This window comes from Dromaius novaehollandiae, chromosome Z, assembly GCF_036370855.1.
Source record: "Dromaius novaehollandiae isolate bDroNov1 chromosome Z, bDroNov1.hap1, whole genome shotgun sequence".
Lineage (NCBI taxonomy): Eukaryota > Metazoa > Chordata > Aves > Casuariiformes > Dromaiidae > Dromaius > Dromaius novaehollandiae.
In genome coordinates, this window is record NC_088132.1 from 63,202,807 (window position 1) to 63,222,747 (window position 19,941).

The 19,941-nt window shown below is 35.0% G+C and overlaps 1 protein-coding gene across 4 annotated transcripts in view; it reads left to right on the plus strand.

Moving 5' to 3' along the window:
* LOC135325140 (3',5'-cyclic-AMP phosphodiesterase 4D) overlaps positions 1-19,941 on the plus strand; it is a 604,546-nt gene that overhangs the window by 293,516 nt on the left and 291,089 nt on the right. Inside the window, exon 1 of one of the 4 annotated variants that reach the window (XM_064502794.1) lies at positions 18,304-19,590. The exons of the other annotated variants lie outside the window; for them this stretch is intronic. Within the exon in view, the coding sequence (XP_064358864.1) occupies positions 19,544-19,590 (47 nt within the window). The 5' untranslated portion in view covers positions 18,304-19,543. Of the gene's footprint in view, positions 1-18,303; positions 19,591-19,941 lie in introns of those variants that run through there. 4 annotated transcript variants of the gene reach the window in all.

Genomic DNA, 19,941 nt, shown 5'->3' on the forward strand with positions numbered 1-19,941 from the left:
GGGCTGTATTGCAGCCCACTGCACTATTGTTTTAATGCTGTATGTCTCAGGATGTGGCATGAGGATGTTTAGTGATGTTGGGGGGCAAAACTCGGAAGAGGGTTGTGTAGGTCAGAAGAAACCAAACCTAATGCAGCCTGGTCCATATGGCCTTTGGGAGTGACCTTTAGAGTGAACTATTACAGGAACTGTGTCTGGATTTTATCTTTGAGAGAGCTAGCTGGGGTTCCCCAAAGAAGAGCCAAAGAGCGGCCATGGCTCCAGTGCCCAGCTACTCCTGGCTCTTCTTTTCTTTAGCAGGTTAGATATACCCAGGATGGGTACGGTGGTGTAGTTAAGGAAGTCAGTCTTGCCTTTATATGTGCGTTTTGATCAAAGGTGGAGCTCAGTGTGGGGGCTTCAAAGCTTCATTATCTGGATCTTCATTTGGAGTTATTTGGTTCGTTCTTAGTATTTCCTGGTCATTTTTGAAACTGATTCAGTACTGCATATATACTGAAAAGGAATAGTATTTTTATCTTATATAATTGATTACAGGTGAAAAAGATTCAGTCTCTTTATTATACATTAGTTAAATATTCCATACTAAGAATACTTAAACACATTTAGGTTATCCTAATGAACAAAAGACATAAATAGATGTTTATCTACTGTTTTAAGCAATATTTCTCAAGCATTCCAAGCTGGACTACCTTCTTTTAAGGTTAACAAGCAGGCTTTGCACTTTGAAATGTATGTTAAATTGATTTGATTTTCATTTGATAGCACAGCAAACACTGAAAAATAATTCATCATAGATATGATGAGTTGTTGTTTTCTGTACGTCTCACTCCACCTAATACGTTTACTTTTAAAACATATTTTAAATGTAGTTTAAAGCAGCTATTATTTACCTTTGTTAAAGCATTTAATTAATCTAATTAAAAAAGGTACACTTCTGAAGTTTGCTTTAAAATAATAATCTCAGGGCTTTTGATTTGAAAGTATTTCTGTATGTGCTCCCTTTTGGAAATCAAGAAACTGGAAGAAAATATTTCTTTTCCGAAACTATTTTCCTCTGTTTTTAATTCACACTACATTGCTGAAATAGCAGTAATTATAAATGTTAGGTTATTGGCATATTTTTTCCAAAAAAAAGAAGAAATACTTTTGAAAATATTGGCTATTTGGTCTCAGTGAGGTCGTGAGTGTTTTGACATATGTCAGGTGTCAAATGAGAACTTAGATTTTATTTAGATTTCATCTGTTAGTACTCATGCAAAGGTTTATAGTCCTGTAAGTAAAGGTAGCTGAAAGGTAAAATGTCCTGTATGCACATTGGTGTGAAACTTAAAAACATAATTTCTGTAGCTGATTAAGCACTGTCTCAGATTTAGCAGTGTTTTGTAGCTAAATTTCCTTTATATGGGGGAAATTATATATGTATTTATATATGGGGGCTATTACAAATACTTCAATGATGTTATCTACTTATTTATTGCCAAATGAGAAATATTTGGAGAAAAATCACTGCCAGTAGAGTTAATTACACGATGAATCTCTCATAGACCTATCTTTTACACTTGCTTTTCACCTTTTTTAATTGACCGTGTAACAAGTTTTCTCAGCAGTGGCTTTAGTTAGATGATCCTTACAAATATAATGTGTTTTATTGCAACTCCAGTTTAAAACAAGTGCCATTGACATTCTATTTCTATTCACATACGTAGCATGTTGGACTCATCCGTTTTAGCCGGCTGCTTCATTTAGCACATAGTGCCATAAAGGGTCCATCCTGGATTTCCTTCCAGCTTGGCTGTGATGGAAGGAAAAGTAGGAATTTTGTTCATTTTTTTGAAGGATAAAGTTTATCGTGATCATTAAAGGGAATGTATTTAGCTACCTCAGAATTTAGGAATTATGAAAATTAATACATCTGATAGCAAATTGGAAAAAAACCATAAGGAAATTAAGTTGGCAACCTCATGTTCTAGTCTTAAAAATTCTTGTAGATTGTAAAACAAAAGTTTCTAATATGGTACCTAATTCAGGATAGGACAGTGATTTGATTACTAAACTGAAATTAGTGTTACTTTATGTATACACAATCGTGCCTTGATATGCTTCTTCTTTAAAATTAAAATCTGACTGATTTTTTATTTATATGAATGTAAATATGTATGGATGTACACTTATTACATTATAAAAGCTAGAAAGTGCTAAAAATAATTATGAGAGAAGAGGGATCAGAAAGAAAAGTGTAACAGGAAATTCTTTATGAATGCTGTAAGATCCACAAAAAGATGGTAAAGAAAAGTGATAAAAATGAGCCACTGATGGTGTGTGGTCTTGTTTGCCCGGGAGGCCAGAACTAAGCGGGAATTAAGTACCACTTAGACAAATGTAAGACCCAAAACAGCACATAAGCTTCATCTGATTTGAATATTCATTCTTGAAAGCAGAATAAAAAGAATTTGTAGATCATAGTGAATATATGAACATAGATTTTCCAGAGCAATGATGCAGTTGAGAGCTAGTGTTAGTCACCAGCAATATAAAAAGGGGATTCCAGTTATTTCTACTTGTATAGCCATTATCGGTAAATCCTTGTAATAGAGATGCAGCTTGTTCTTGGAAAGTTTCCTTTTGTTGCTCTGAGTGAATGTGTTGCCCAAACAGAACAGAGTGCATTACAAAAGGCCTGAACCAAAGCTTGGAGCAACAGCACGCTTGCCCCTAAAATATATAATTATTGGACATTAATGGTGGAAGGATACAAGAGACTACCCAAGGCTAAAATACTTAATAGGAAAATGCTCTTTAACCTAGCAGTAAAAACTGTGATGATATTCATCACTGTGTAAGGTTAGCAATGTATAAAATGGCAAAATATGTAGAAGAGATATTTTGAAACAAATTACTTCAATACATGTCAAATGAATTTTCCATCGTTTGAACTCTTTCTATCTAGATTAGCTCTAAAAAAGTTCAAGCCACAGGTTGTTGGGGTTAGATGAAGGGATTTCCAAGTTAGATTTTACTGAAATTTGCTTTTTTAAAAATCAGGACTGCTGCCTATAATAATCTCTTCTAGTTTTAAAATCTATAACCTACATTATTTTATATACATTATGGAGAGTCCTAAGGAACAATCTGAGGAAAATTTATAAACCATTTATTTCTTTTTTCAATTTCCCATCCTTTTTTACCCATCCAAAAGACATTCCACTGAGTTTGTAGTTCCCCAGTACCTGAAAGATAATGATTAATTCAGATTGAAGGCCTGGCGGAAATGCTGGCAGTCTGACCTTGAGCTCAGTGTAAATGTTGGTCAGTAAAGCATTGTTTCTCACTGTACATTAAAAAATATCACAACCAGCTGTTCTTCCCAAGATTATATGTTTGTAATTTTTTTATATGTACCGACTGACTCAAGTCATTGCTTTCCTGGAATAACGCTGTCATCATTTAACAGCATTCTTCTGAAACACTGTCAGCTGATGTTCAGACACTCCAGCAATAGTAGTGAGCATGGGAATATCTTCAGCTTTTTCTGCTTGTGTGTGTGCTTATAAATTGACCCTGAAGTTTATACAACTTTTAACAAATGTGTACAGTTAGCTATGTGTTTTGGAAAGAGTAGTAAATGCTTGTTCTGTGTCAGGCAGGTTTTGCTCTGGGATTTTTATATGGTTATGTCATTCATTTGCAAAATAGTTACCATATGAAGATACCTAAAAGTTAAAAAGAGAGAGCAGCTTTGAGATAGCCTCTCAAAGCTGCCTTTCCATTTTCTAGAGAGGCAGCTTTGGGAGGCTATCAGTAAGAATGTAGAGGCCTAGTGTTAGAGTTTTTTATTTTAGTTTTTATCTGAGAAGCAAATAATTCTGTCCCCCAAATCTGTAATTATATTTTTGGCATTCAGAGCTGAACTGAATAGAATTGTATGGAAAAAACAGAGGTTTTTTATGAATAAGTTTGAAAATCTTACAGAATCGTATGGAAAAAGATCTTTTTTAGTAAAATGCATGTAGATCTAGAGCCTTCATCACCTGACTCAGCTTATGTTAACCTGAAGTGAACTGTGTGTGAATGAGTAAGTGTATACACTTACACCTTGCTTAAAAACATGCCTCATATTTACTGAGATTTTTAAAAATTTTCTTTAATATACATCATATGTTCTGATGTATTTTACAGTAAATATATGTATAATACTTTAGGGTTTTAGATGTGGTCAGATACCAACTAGTTAAAATAATGCCACCAACATCACAACTAAAACTATCAATGTTTAAGGCACTCTATTTCTTATAGCTGCTTGAATATTTTAGTTTGCTACGTCCAAATGTATTGTTCGACTAAGCATTAACTACTTATAGTAAGAATAATTTTGTTGACATTCAGGAAGCAGAAAATGTAAGTGTTAAAATAAACCTTAGATCTTATCTTATGTCTTTAATAAATAACCTTTAAAACATCACAATAAATGTAAAGTAGGTGAAGAAGCTTGCTCACATAAATTTGCCTATCCAAATTTATTTAAAGATGTTTTTATCAAATGAGTCTTCAAACTGAAGTTAGTTTGTGAGACATATTAACTACATGAGTCATATTAAACAACATGTGTTTTCAGAACTCCCTAGTATACTTCTTTGACCTCCAAGTACCATGACTACTTTATAAAAAGAAAGAATTGTCATTTTGTCTAATCTTCATCTCTGCTGAGAAGTACATTAAGAATCAATCATTCAAAAATCTTTTTCTACGATTATTATAATACAAGTTTTTAATTTGAAAATCTTCATAATTGCCCATATTATGTATGTCTTCATTAGAAATTTAATGTAGGGCTCATGAAATGATTTTCCAGGAGATGTATCATGGTTTAAAAACAGTACACTGTAATGCTTAATTGCAGTTGGCCCTCATAACCATATCTAAATATCATGAAGGAATTTATTTTTAAACTCTACCACATAGACCATTGCTTTTGGGTTTTTTTGGCCTTAATTGTATTTGGCATTCATAGATAGCTTTACATCTCTAAAGCATTTGAGAAAGAAAACTTTGCAAAACCCTCTAAGTTAGGATTGGCTGAGTAAGACTGAAAATGTTTTTCCAGGAGTGACTTCTTTGTGTGGCACAGATCAGGTATTGCACAGTCCTAAAATAAAAATCTTTGTATTGAAAACTTTTTGGTCATCCTTTTTGATAGAGCTTATGCATGACTTTTTATGTAAAAGGTTTTGGTTTTTTAAAGGTTCTTTAAGGAAGAGAATATTTCTTTATGTGTAAAAGATATCTGTGTTGAAATGTTAAAATGGAGAAATATATAAAGTCTGAATGAAAAACACTGTAATTATGATATACACAAGATACTTCTAAGCCTTGGAAGCATCGCACGGTAGAATGTGTAAGAATAGGTCACCCAGCTGAAGCGCTCAGCTGGTTCAACATGATGCTTCAATGCACTTCAATTTCTGCCTGTTACTTTTTAATAAATTTATGTAAAATTATCTGAAACATGCTTTGATTGTGTCAAGATGAGCTGTACCAGTCGCTGCAAATTAAAATTTTAAATATCCTGAATGAATGAAAGAAAAATTGTGTGCCAGGACTTCATGTTACTTGATTTAACATCAAAGATTCCATTTGGGTCTGTTGAAGTTGGAGGAAAAATACTTTTGTGTGTAATGATTTTGTGTATATTTTATCATAATGCACCTACATTCAGTTTAGGATTACTTTTTAACTAATGAACATAACTCTTCCTCTTGCCAGCTGTGAAATATGCAAATTTTTATGCTATATTTTTATACTATAAATGCATGAACATTAATAGTGATTGTAAAAATATTTTGTTTGAAATATTTGTTTGAAAATTTTCTGTGAACTTTACTGATCATCTATGTATCGCCATTTTCAGGGTTTCTTTCTCAAATATTCATCCTTATTAAAATAAAGCTAGCTTCAATTATTGTCTCTCTAAAGGATGAAAGAAAAGAGGTACTTTCTCCTCCTGTAGTGGAACTGGCAGTTTCATGCCCATTACTGAGTATTGTTTTCTAAGAGGTAGAAGGAGAGGGAGGAAGAGGTGATCCTGGATTTCGGTAGCATTCTCTTCCACACAGATAGCAGGGTGTCTGCACAGGCACGGCATTAATCAGACTTGTAATCTAGAAGAGCCACCACCTTCTTTAAGCAGCAATTGGCAACCTTACATTGGGTATGATTTCTGCAGTAATCTAATCTGACATGGTCCTAATTTAAAGAATGAAAAAAATGCATTGCCTTTTCAAATGGTCAGACAAAAAATACAAAGATGCCATTAAATTCAAGCTTTACCTTTTAGAATTTAAACTTTGATTTAACTGAGAATATTTAGACCAGTGGTTCCTGATCTTTTTGCAATCCAGCCTCACGAGAAAATCAGAAGTTTTCTGTGTCTCCCTTTATAAACTTGTAAAAGTGTGTTCCCTCATGACAAAGATCTGTAAGAAGATACATATGTTTTTGAGTGAGCTGTGTCAGATAATGGCTATATGCAAAACAGATGCAAGAGGAATCACTTCATTACTAAAAAATTTATGTTTTTTACCTCTACATAATATTCTCTAGAGAGTGAGAGGTTATTGGCTAAAGTGGCAATAAAATATAGCAATAAGAAGTATAAAATGATATAGCAACAATTTTCTATTTAGTCCAGTACTGGAGTGAGTTTAAAATTAATACTTGACAAAATACACTGTTATAAATGCACATTATGAATTGCTGTTTTATTTATAATGATATATTGCATTTTGATAACACATTTATTTCACTTGGCAACCTAAAGTACTATTTTAGGAAAAAGTCTTTCCAGTAGTTTTTCAGTTTTAGCTTAGTATTGCAATAGGAAGCTATAAACACATTTATTATGTTTCTTCTGTCTTATATTTTAGGCACTAAAGATAATTTCCATAGGAGTTAGGTAGATAACACACAAAAGAAAGATCCTGGGTGTGGAACAGCATTTCATTATTTTAAAATGCAATAAGAAATTATATTTACAGGTTTAGCATCATTCTGTAGGGAGTCGTGAAATGGTTCTGTCCCCAATTACCCAACCTTAAGCCGAGAAAGAATATTTGACCATATAAAGACATCAACGCTGCTCTATGCTTCTGAGGACAGTGTCATTTACTACGGAAATCAGTTTGTGGCCTATGCATACTAATATGCTTCTGTTCTGTTTCTGCATGTACACACACACACACAAACACACACACAAACACACACAAACAGGCTTCCAAGTCATGGAGTGAAAAAAATCAAAATCTTCTCAGAAGAATCAAGAAAGTATGTGCTATGGGGTTGACCTGTTAAGGAAAAGAATATTCAAGACTTTTATAGGCAGACATTTTTGTGTCATTTAATTATCAAAAGATTGCCTGCACAATTCTGAAAATAGGAAACATCAGCAAAATAGACTTTGAGATCCATAACGTATTTTCTTTCTCCTTCACATTAACTAATTTATCCAATATGCGTTTTTGTAGGAGAATCTCATATGAAGGCAGCCATGAGTAAGAAGTTGTGAAACTTATTTTTAGAGGAATTATCGCTACTTGTCAGACCACTAGGAAATAATATTATTCTGGTAAATTTAATGAGTTAAAAGAAAAAATCTGAAAAATGAGCATTTAGGGAAAAATAATGAAGTTACAGATAGACATTATCCTTTTCTTTGATTAATCATTCTACTAAAATCTCTTAGGCTTTGTTTACACTGCACTTTGTAGGTATTACTGAAGCACTGTAAATAAGCTATTTTAATAGACTTAGTTTTGGATAAATAGCAAGAGCGGTGCAGTTGCCATGTCTCAGACATAAGATGCCAGTTTAGTGCTTCTGCTTCAAACAGTGCTGCCTTGGCTTGCTATTGTGCTGAAAAATGGGTGTGTGTTATATTGGCAAAACAAAATAAGATCAAGCTAGGTCGTGATGATTTCCCGTGTGTTAATAGCTAGGGATCTGAGGGCTTGACTTAAGAGTCCTAATCTTGTAAGCGGACCTGTAGCTGCCTTCCTTTGTACCAGTCGTACACCTTTATTTTCAATTCACCCATACTCAAATTTCTAACATTTAATTTTTGTATATAAACAAATGCCAGAAAATATCTAATTTATTTATTTTTAATATCATAGGGGTGGCTTATGTTTCCAGGAATATTTTAATAGACCTGGAAAGTAATCAATTTACACATCACCTGACTAGATCTATTATTTAGCATATAAGTATATAATACAGTGCTATACCTTGCTATTATTCCCTAAGGGTAATGGCAGGCTAGCCATAGATTCAACTAATTATGCAAGGACCTTAAATACATGTCTAACTTAAGGTATATGAGTGATGCCAGCGTGTCATTGTGCTCATCCTACTCAAATTACTTGCCAAATGGAGGGAATTGAGGCAACTGCTGTTAGCTCATGCCAGCAGTCCAAAGCTCTCCCAGCTTTACAAGTTCCTTCCTCATATATATGTATACATTCTGCTATATTGAGAGTTTGGATAGGTAGGCTTTGACGCCAGGAACATTATAATATTATATTGGCTTATACATTTATTTCACAGGTTAACTAGCCTTAACTGAACCTCATCTCAACTGTATCAGCCAAAAAGTCTAAAGCTGGTTTATAATCGCACTGGTAGTGGTTAACACCATTGATGAGAGTGAGGTTATGCAGCGTTTTCAGTGATGTAAATGCAGTAGAATTTGGTCTCCAGTCTACAAAAAGCTGCTATAAACTCATACAAATTTGTACTGCAATCTGAAAACCAGAGATTTACTACTTAGATTGTCACATGTTTGCTCTTTATTGTACTTCTCTAAATAATAAATTAAAAAGAAATCAAGCGTGGCTTTGTATAGAGGGAATAGTTGGCCCATATTCATTTAATAATCTCATTAAGTACTTTATAATCAGCTTATTATTCTGCTGCTGTTAAGAACATTTTAGTCCACTTCTCTATGTAATGAATAGTAATTTCCCCCTGTTTTTCCTACTTAATTTAGACTGCAAACCATTTGAAACAAAAATCTTTTCTTTTTTTATATATCTCAGTTACTCTAAGCATCTATGGTCCTATGTTGCTATTAAATACTGTGTATTTATTGTTGAATACTTGTCCATATACATTGCAGCTACATACGCATAAATAACATTTTTATCCAGCAGTATGCACCGGGGCACCCTCTCTAACTGCATACTATTCCTTGGACAGTGGGAGTCTGCTAATACTATAAAAGAACTATTTTTTTCTTACAAGCTGGGAGACAGAACTGCTAGCAGAATTAGCTTTCGTTTGGGCACTCTGCAATTTAAATGATCTATTTTTCTTAAATTCCCAGAAAATAGAGAAGTTGAGGGGACGATTCTTGTGTTGTTTTTTACTTAAGTAGCAAGACAGGTTGCAAGGCTTTTTTAACAAGGAGTTTCCGTTTTTGTCCTCTAACCCAAGCTACAGATATATGCATTTATGTTAGAATACATGTCACTTTGTTAATGCTAGGAATTGTCGGACAAGAGTATACAATTATTCATATACATTTTGTGCACAACTGACATAAAAGGTATTTGTGTACAAAAGGTAATTACCAGGATAACTCCAGTCATACCGAATAATAAAATATTGTTCAGAAAAATGTATGTACAAAGGTTGAAGGGTAGCATTGTACGATTTATCATGTTCTTTGCAGACTCCTGAGGTTTTGCGCACTAGTTCTAAGAAAGACAATTAGAAAAATAACTTCATTGACAGTTCAGAGAAAGTTACTTTATAGGATCCATGCTTCCACTGGTGTTGTGTATGGCGGGGAGATTACAGTTCTATGATTTGAAAAAAATAATATTGCAAAGAAGAAAGAAGGTATGGCGTAGATACAACAGAATTATTTTGAGTTAATATTACTTGGTAAAAGGGGTTTTTCTAGAAGAATGCTTGGATTTGCATAGGAATATCTGTAATTTTATCACAAAAATAAATAATACCAGGAATTATGATATTGTGGGAAACAAAAAAATTGTGCTGCAAAAAAATCTGTTAATAATAGCAAGGATTGGATAGTCTGATAAGAGATAAAAGATATAGTTAATGGATTTCTTCATCAAATACTCAGTGAACCAACAGAAAAAAATAATGAAAGATGTATAAACAGTTAAAAGCATGTAAATAAAAAGAGAACAAGAAAAGATACAGAGTTGCTGTGTTGCAGGGTTAGTTTTGTAGTTAACAGAAGTAGAGGATTATTTTCTTTTGTCTTAGTTTTAATTAGGAAAGTAATTTTCAGCATCAGAATGTCGTCATGATGGATAATGGGAACAAAAGTATGTAAATGTAAATTATTACATCTGCAATGGAAGCAAACCTGAGACATTAATGCTCTTAAGCTAGGGGGACTGGATGATCTTTGTTCAAGAACTTTGAAAGAACTGGTACAGGCAATCTCAGTCTCGTAGTGAGGATTTCTAATAAGCTTATGAAATCAGGAATAGTATAATAGTAGGATCTCGGCGTAGCTGAAGCAGGAGGGGAATGCTTTAAAGTTTTAAGTTCAGAACCTTTTTGAAACTATGAGAGAAAATAGAAAGTCTATTTACGTATGTGAGGCTAAGCTGAGCATGAGGGAAAGACAAGTTTAGCAACTGAACACTTTTTGTAATACTTCTATAATTGATAACCCTTTTCATGACATAATCTCAGTAACAAAATGATCTGATTTTGCAGGCCCTGAAGTTTTTGACATAATGTATTTATTAATGACTAAGTTCCCAACTAACAGAAAATCTTTACCCATAAATAAAAAAAAAAAAAGCAAAAAAAAAGCAACAAGGCAAATGTGGATGACTAGAAATGGATTTCTTTTATTAGCGTACATTGCCTATCAAATATCTGGCTTCATATTCTGATTTCAGAAAAAAATTATATTAATGTGTTTCAGTTTCTTTCTCAGAAAAGCTATATCAAAAGTTCAAATTTGACAGAAAGCAGGAGGACCCAGACTGTTTAATATGAAAATACTCTTTAGTGCAAGATTCAGTCAGGTGTCCGGACAATTTTCAGGAATCTTTGGTTAGAAAATAGTCTAAATTTCTTCTTACATCAGTTTCTTGAAAGCAAAAGAGTTACAACATACCTGTTACTATCTCAACAGTAACAAGAAACATTTCTCTGAATAAGCAAGTTTAGACAAAATGCAGAAATAGTGATTCTGATAGGCTGATCTAAAACTTAAAGATTCATGAAGTTCTAGGAGTTGATTAAAAAGATAATTTGGATATTCTAAAACTGCTATTTTAAATCATAAATTGAAATTTACATGACCGAACTGTGTATTTGAGGGCATCAGAAAAATGTACTTGATAGAAAAATATGATATATTTGGACATTTCAGAAAAAGTGTCTCAAAGCATTATTCACCTACTTTTCCCGTGTCCCATTCCACCACTATCCACCCATTCTAAAAAGGTGCCATTTGGACAGGAAGGTGTCAAAAAATCAAACATCTAAGTAAGATTCCAGAAGAGTTGTCAGTGAAGAGTCCTTTTCTCTGGCGTTTGAGGAAAAATAATCTCCTTTTGTAAATGGTCTCTGGATTCTTCAATTCAGGTAGTAATCATACCTTTTACAAAATATAGTTGTCATCAGAATATGTATGTAATGCATGGCACTATAGAAAGAAGCCATCTTGACCAGATGAATATACAAATTAGTAGCAAATGAAATGCAAGCATTATCAGATATAGGGGGGAAAAAGCATGTATTTTTTTGATGTCAGACAAAACCCCAAACCTGATATAGGCTATCTTCTCTCCACAACCCTGCAGAGAAGGTAAAGCTGATATGAATGGAGTATAGCTGAATTTCTAGTATGCATAGTAAAGAAATACTTTCTGCCCTTCCGTATTGATATGCTTTTGTTTCTGAAAAAGTTTCTATTTTCTCACTTAATATTCTCAGCTATTTTTGAATACTCAGGTGAACTTTGTGCTGTAAAGAACTCCATCTGGAATTCCTCATTGCTCCTTTTCCATTAGCCAAAGTATGGGCTGCTAGAAAGCAGCGCCCTGTTCTGTTAATTCATTCCTGTAGGCCTCACGTGCCATCTTCACAACATCCTTGGTAAATCTAGGTTTGCAAAAAAAAAAAAAAAAAAGGAAATGGAACCTAGTTTTCTCATATAAATTTGTGTGCAAAATAAATACAACTTTAGCCTCATTTTAATATATTGAAGCCAACATACTTCATAAGCAGAATTATTTTAAAGTGATCATTTTGCTTCACTTACATGTCTTCCCACAGAATGAATATAATATTTTATCACACTAAAGTAACTAATGTCAGTATCTACTGGAATAAAATGGGTTGGGTTTTTTGGGTTTTGAGTTATTTTGTTTTTTGAAGTATGAACAAAAAAAATTTAATTCAGGAATGAAATCACCGTGTCATTTAAGAATCAAGTACTCCGTAGCCTGAGTCTGATTTGAAATAGGATAATAAGGAAAACAGTACATAGTGTTTTCATATTATAGAATAGGTCATGATTATTCACTGGAAATGTATGTAACTTGACTTCAGTTCCTTATACTATATTATAAATAATAGAGCCAATTGCCAGTGCCAAATGAATTGCCATTTTTTTCTCAACTTTTCAGTTTTACAGTGGTGAAAACAGACAATTGGATTTTCTTAAATGTTCTGCCAAAGTGTTTCTTGAATATTCAGTGGTACCCAATAGTTACTTTTGCTCAGGTCATTATTTTAGAATTAGTGGCTACCCCAATTCAAGTCATTTCCTGTTCATAGCAGGGGTACATCCAAACAGCTGCTGCAGTGTCAGCCACATATTAAATAGCAATTATTTGAATAATGTGATACCTTACAGACATCTCAAGGTCTGCTTTCAACAATAAATAAGATAGCTAGGACATAGGAGGCAAAACGACTTATTAAACATGAGCTTAAAACTAATCTCTATCTAAAAATATTAAATCTCTATTATACTATTAAAGCAGACTTGCTTTTTTTCTTTTTTCCTTTCTGCTTTCCTTCAGTAAGGACAAGGGGTACAGTGGGTCAGTAGGTAGGCAGGGGAAAGGGTCAAATGGGGAAAGAGAGAACGTAATGATCTGCAGTTTCTATTTACATCTCTTTTGCCAACATGTAAAGTTTCTGTTTACATTTGTAGAATGATCGTTAAGGCATGAGGACTCTTTCTCACACAAGAGGAAAGAGATGAGTCTGTGAGCATGACCAGTGCTGCCTGATCTAGGGAGATAGGTCGTTATGCAAGACAGCTATGATTATTTTTCCTCGAACACCACAGTTCTGTGGTATTGAGAAGGGGACTTTCGCTTCAAATGAGACAAAGGGTAGTTTAATCTCTCTGAGAGAAACTGATGTTCCTTCCCACACCACTCCATCCATCCCTGCTTGAATCCATAGAACTGTAAAGATCTGAATATGTGAATTATGAGAAATAAAGGGCAGAGCAAGAGTATGGAGAGAATAGCAGTTTGCAGTGAGATGCATAACATTTTTGATAGAGGTGAGCAGATCTTACATACTAGAATGAGATTACCTGTAAACCATCTCTTGCTCTTTTGAAAAAAAAAAAAAAAACCCTAAGAAGTTAATAGAAGAGAAATAAAATTTTAATTTTTATACATTCTTGTCCTGAAGATTCTTTGGCCTTAAAAAGGGCTGAGGCTTGGATGGAAAATGTTCTGTCCAAATTACATGTAGAGTTGAGCAGATCATTTTCTGAACCAAAATTTGACAAAATAAGTTCTTTTTCTTCTTAAGGAATAGTCACAAGCTCTTAGCAACACTACCTAATTCGTGATTGTTGTTCAAATGTGAACTATATGTTTTTTGAAGTCTTCTTTTCTGGTATTAATGTCATGGAGATAATCATGGCTCAAACTCTGCTCTCTAGCCCTGAGGGCAAGTTCTGCACAGTGACTTATACCCACACTGCATAGCTCTCATTTAGATCTTTTCTGGGTGCAGACATGAGGAACAATTTTGTGTGTGTCATTTTTCAGTTCAAAGTGTCTGAAATCATGTGAGGCTGTGCCAGAGCCCACCAGAATGATATTTCTATATCATGACACCAAAAATTTACGTTGCTTGCCTTGTGATGTGGAATGAAGATGTATGAAGATGTTTGAGGACAGAAGGCCTGTAGGGGTGTTTTAAAGACTGTATAGGAAGAATGGAGACAAATGAACCTATTGTTATTTGTACTGCTGACAACCTGCCTCTAAAGCTAAACAGCTTTTTCTTTCAGAAGGAATAGTTTACTCCAAAAGAGGGTCCAGTAGTGAGCTGATTTACATGCAGGGGGGATGACAGAGGAACCAAATCCCTCTGAGCAGGACAAAAAGCTAAGTTATTTGGCATGATGTACTCTCATGAAATGCTTTTATTGGGCTCATCTGTTCACCCTGATGAGAAGAATTTGTGCCTTTCCTTCCTATGCTGTTATTATTTAAGGTAATTTCTGTGCACCTAATAATTCTTATGACTAAAGACCTATTGCTTGGATGATTTCCTTTAGCTGTGCAGAGTGGAATAAATTTCTTACTACTTCATTAATCAAGTTGATTTTTTAGTCTGTATGCCTTTTCATGGAGAACTTGCACACACTCAGTGGAACCTAACATTCAAAGTCAGGTCGATTTGTGTAGAGATGTGTTACAAGTATAGGGAACTGTGACCTCCATACAAGTCTGTGTACTACTACTCTACTTTCACATTACTGCAGATGAATAAATATCAATATTTAAGTCATGGTTAACTTTCAGTTCCTTCCTTTGTGTTGGGTATTTATTGGTTTTAAGAAATGCATACAAAGATGTCATGCCTTTCTTCATTTTTTTCCTTAAAAGAATTTTCATGTTTATGAACAATATCAATTTGTCTCTCCTGAAGATTAAAATTACGCATCTGCAACATATTTAGGTTAGCAACATATGTTTCTTACATTAGCCTGTATCACAGACCTCAGTCTTGATCTCAGCGAACCTTCCTTGCCACTGACAGCATGTTTCGGGCTCCACAACCATTCACTTCTTGGAGAGAATTATGAGTCTTTTTACAAAATTACCAAGTTTGGTGGTAAGTATTTTATGTAGACACCTGCTCAGAATTTATTGGCTTAGCTCCCCAGCTCATTTTGCACACTGTCTCCAGAAAGCTACATTCCATCATTGTCACTATTAACACTGATGAGATTTTGTGTAGTGTTATTAAGGGTTGGCTTTTCAGTACCTCTGCATGACTTTAAGCATTAGCTTTATCTTTATGGACACGTGTTTTGCTCAGTAGCTTATTGTATTGTTACCCAATCAATTGGTTTAATGACTTTTTTGCCCCTTTTTGTAAAAACAAAACTGGTCAACTGATCTTTTGAGAAAATGAGTACTCTTTCTTTGTATACAAGTAGTCATTCTATATGCCCCCAGAGCACTTTGTTTCTCATGACCAGTAGGATTTGTTTTATATATTACTATTATTTTTATTGATTTCATATTAAAAATCTGACACTGCTAGAACAGCAGTTGTTACTTCTCCCTTAGCACTATTGTCTGGACTAGAAGTACCACAAGGCAAACCGTTCCTTTGGTATCTACTAATACATTTAAAAAGGTGAAGAAAATACTCCTATAGGACTTCAGTTTAAAGGCACAGAGGTTAATTAAGTTTTAACTGCATATTCTGATATCACTGGTAATTGAAAAGCTGAGTGCTGTGAGAGGAAAAACAATACGTTAAAACTGAGAAATGGAGATGCAAATAAGTCTTGCTTAATTTCCCCAGCACCCCAAAAAACAGAATGGAAAGAAAGGTGTTTGCAATTTGCACTTTTAATAAGCTGATAAAAACAAGATTTATGGCAGACAGTCTTCCCTTCTCTCTGGATAGATGTTACACTGGACAGTCAGGAATGCAAGATTCACAAGGCCGGTGAGCGAGAGAGAAAAGATGAATGACCCTCACTCTGTAGTCCAATGGGACCATTTCCCTGGAAGAGAGAAGTGCTGTAGTTCCTGCTATTTACATATTTTATCCACTTATCGAATTAATTGTAATGGGAAATTCACAAGTAGGCCTTGTAGAAGGGCCTGGAATCTGGGACTACTCTGTTTTGGGGAAGAGTCAGCATCATGTTCAGACTCCTGTTTTCTCTGGCTTCATCTCTCTCTCTCTCCCTCTCTCTCCTACCCTCTCTCTGTCTCCCTCTGTCTCCCTCTCTCTCCAGCTCCTTCCAGCTCCCTCTCCCTCTCCAGCTCCTTAAACCTGGCATAGATTCAACAGAAAGGGGGAAGTGTCACTAGCCTTTCCTATAGTCTAAATTATAATAGTCACTGCTACTGTCCCGGTAGCAAAGCCAAGAAATCAAAGAAAAACCTGTTTTGAATTGCTTTTTTCTTTTTTTCTTGAATTGAAATTGTGCTTAAACTACTATTTTAAAGAAGCTGGTGAAGCGGAATGGAACTGCCATACCAAAATGCTTCTCAGGTCAAAAGAATGATGCTACTGAAGTTAATGTCACCAAATGGTTTTAAATGTTGCATTTTCCAAGGTGAACTGACTAGCAAACTGTTATGGGCCTGAACTGAAAGAACTTCAGAAGTCAACCTATACTAGAAATGTAACAGAATTTTGTACCGGTTAAGGTCCCTGGTTTGAATTGATCCTTGCTCTGGAAAGCCCATCCACTTTGTGCGTTCAGTTCTCTAACTGCTGTGCAATGCTACATAGTAATATTATATATGCCTACCCTCCTCCTGCAACTCTGCTTTTGAATGAAACCAGTGCTATGTGTTGTGCTGAATTTAATGCTGAAATACTAGAGAATGCCAGATAGATTGGTTTCCTCAGGGCATATAGATGCAGAAAAAACTAGCCTGTGAACTTCAGATGTTAGGTGGGAGGCAAGTGTTGAGAAGTTCTCTTTTCAAGGTAATCTAAGGCATCAAGTAACTCTAGCGTTGAAAATGTCAGTGCCTACAGATACCAGGCAAGTATGTGGTTAGGTAGGTGCAATATGAAATACTAATGGTGCAGAATTGTGTAGCACTGGGTGTGCTAAATATTTCATAGTAAGTGGTTCTAGTCTAGAACGAGTAGTAAAGAACGGGATTACTTAGAGGTAGTGTTTTCAAATATTCATATAAATCTTACAACTTTACAGTTTTCACAGTTTTGTTTATATTCTTCTCAGATTTTTTTTTGGTATAAATACCAAAAGAAGGGGATTGCTTTTTACATAAAGCATGAACTGATATCATCATAGTTATATGTGGTCTTTTAAAAGCTATACTGCATAAGTATCATAATTGAACATGATCATACACTTTGTTTTATAACTTCTTTTCAAAAAAAGAGGCTGATTTTCATTCTCATTGTCTGTAACTCACAGTATCTGGTTTCTGCCATGGCCGTATTTAAATGAAAAAAGAAAAGCCCAACCTTCTGCACAGAGTAGCTGGACATAAATGCTGCTAGAGCTCCTTTAAATGTTGAAAGCTGATGTATTTTGGTGCTCCAAGTCTTCAAAGTGTAATATGTAATGCACACAGTAATATACAATATAAAAATGTGGGCAGCAGTACAAGTTCATGTTTTGCTACTGAATTAGAATAAATACTACTACACTGTCCATACATTGTGACATTCAAGTAATTTAATATTTTATTCTCTCTCCAAAATGGCATCAACTGTTCTAGGGCTAATTTGGGGTATTGTAGAACAGGGCTGTAACAGCAAAAGAACGAAGCTTAAGGAAATAGGATCTATAAAAATATGCAGTGCAGTATCTTATCATGTTACTCCCAAGTCCACCCACACCCTAATCAAATACACAGTTTTATGACATGTTTTAATGCCATTGAAGTTGCAGCTGGCTTCCACACTGTAGGATTTCCTGTCCAAAAGGGCAAAGGGTCGTCTGAAGTTTAAAAAGTCTTAGTGCGGTATAAACCATTTAAAAAGAGAAGGGCAAGTAAACTATGGCTTGGGAGCATTAGGGTATAAAAGCTTGTCCAGAAATCTTTTAAATCTCAGTAGCAATCCATACAGTAAACGGCGTTTCTAAACGTGTCTTTTTCTACTCGTTTTTGTACCTCGCCATTCAATTTCATTTGCTCGTAGTCACTAAGAGCAGTAGGTTGTTTTAAGGAAGGCTGGCGGCTCTCGTTTTTCCCAAAAACCCCGTCCTTCCCCCATCCGTGAGCGCGGACGGAGCGCAGGATGTGCTGTGTCAGGAGAACCCACCTAGAGGGCCCCCTTGACGCCAGCACATCCTCTGTCAGGCAGCGCTCGCTGCAGCCGGAGCCCATTCTGCTGCAGAGTAAGTGCCCCAGAGTCTGCAAGTGTCCTGGGCTGCTGCTGCGCTGGGGAGCAAAGGCAGACTGGGAGAGGCGACAAGGATCCCGAGGGGTATGTTGGAAATTCTTGTCAGCAGCAAGGAAACAGGAGCCTGTTGCCTGCATTGCTTTAAAATATACACGGTCTGTTTAGCTTGGGCTTAAGAATCTTCCCAAGGATATTGCCACAGCCTCGGGAGAGAGAACTACTGTCTGGGAGCTGAACTGGGAAAAAAGGACAGCAGAGAAGGAATTCTTAGATAACACGGGACTTAAAGCTTTGCTTTCTTTTTGCAAAATACAAAAGGATGCACATGGCTTTGATATACAGTATAACATCAAATCAGAACTAGGTTCTGCAGTGAAAGAATCAATAGCTTAGTCATTTCACTTAAAGGGAGCAGACAGCCTTACTATGGGGTTAGACTGCGAAAATGAATTTGATCATGATATGATCTTACACTCATGATGGTATCTAATTATACTCCTGTCCTATGGAGCAGAAAAAGCATACTTCCTTCCTTCTTTCTTAGATGAAGAAATAATCCCACAGAATCAAATTCAGAAAGAAGTTTGTTTTTGTTGTACATGGTTATTAAACATCATCCTGTTCCCTGGGCTTGTAATATCTGAAAACTGCATTAAAGTGATCGCTCATGAATATGTGTCTAAGAAAGAAGAAAAAGCAATATTCATTTCTGAAGGATAACATGGCAAAGCAATATGAAGTTATACATTTCCCCCTAACCACCAATCTGGCATGGCTGACAAGAAACTATCTTTTGACTAACCTTTTCCAACTGTCCAAAATGCTGCATATGAAGATGCTTTAATTCACATTAAAAGCACTTGGATTTTTATCAAGGCGAACCATTGGCATCATCATACAATTTCTGTATACTGATTAATTTAATGTTTCTTAAGTAGAAAGTGAGGCATAAATGGATGGACATGTACCTAGAAAACCTTATGCTAAGTCTTTCTTCAGATCCTGGGAATTTTTATTTTTGTGGATTACAGTAATTCTTGCAATAAACCCTGCTGTTAACTGCTCATGCAGTTGTTCTGGAATGCATCTATGAATACCATAACAGATAAAGCTGTCTGACAAGGAAAACACTAATGTTGGAAGATCTGTGAACATGATGCATGTGAATAATTTCCCCTTTAGGAGGCATTCATGGATATGGTGAGTAATCAATACACATTACAGATTGTTAAACTCAAAATGCTTGTTTGCAAAATACTGTGGTAACTACCAGATGCTGAGTTTTTCCCTACATTAATGTCAAATGAGGACTAAGTGGGCTAGGGCTATGAGTAAAATAAAAATCTAACAGAGATAATGCTGATGAAGTAATACGAGTTTGTTACTCCTTTACAAAAACAGGCAAGTCATGCTAGTAGTATTATTATGGTCATGTTTTATTATTCAAAGGCTTTTGAGCAGGGAGACATATTTTCTTTTTGTATGAAAGGAACACTTCTTTGCAGTGCTTTCTTAGCATTACTTGAAGGAAATGATGAAGACTTATTTTCC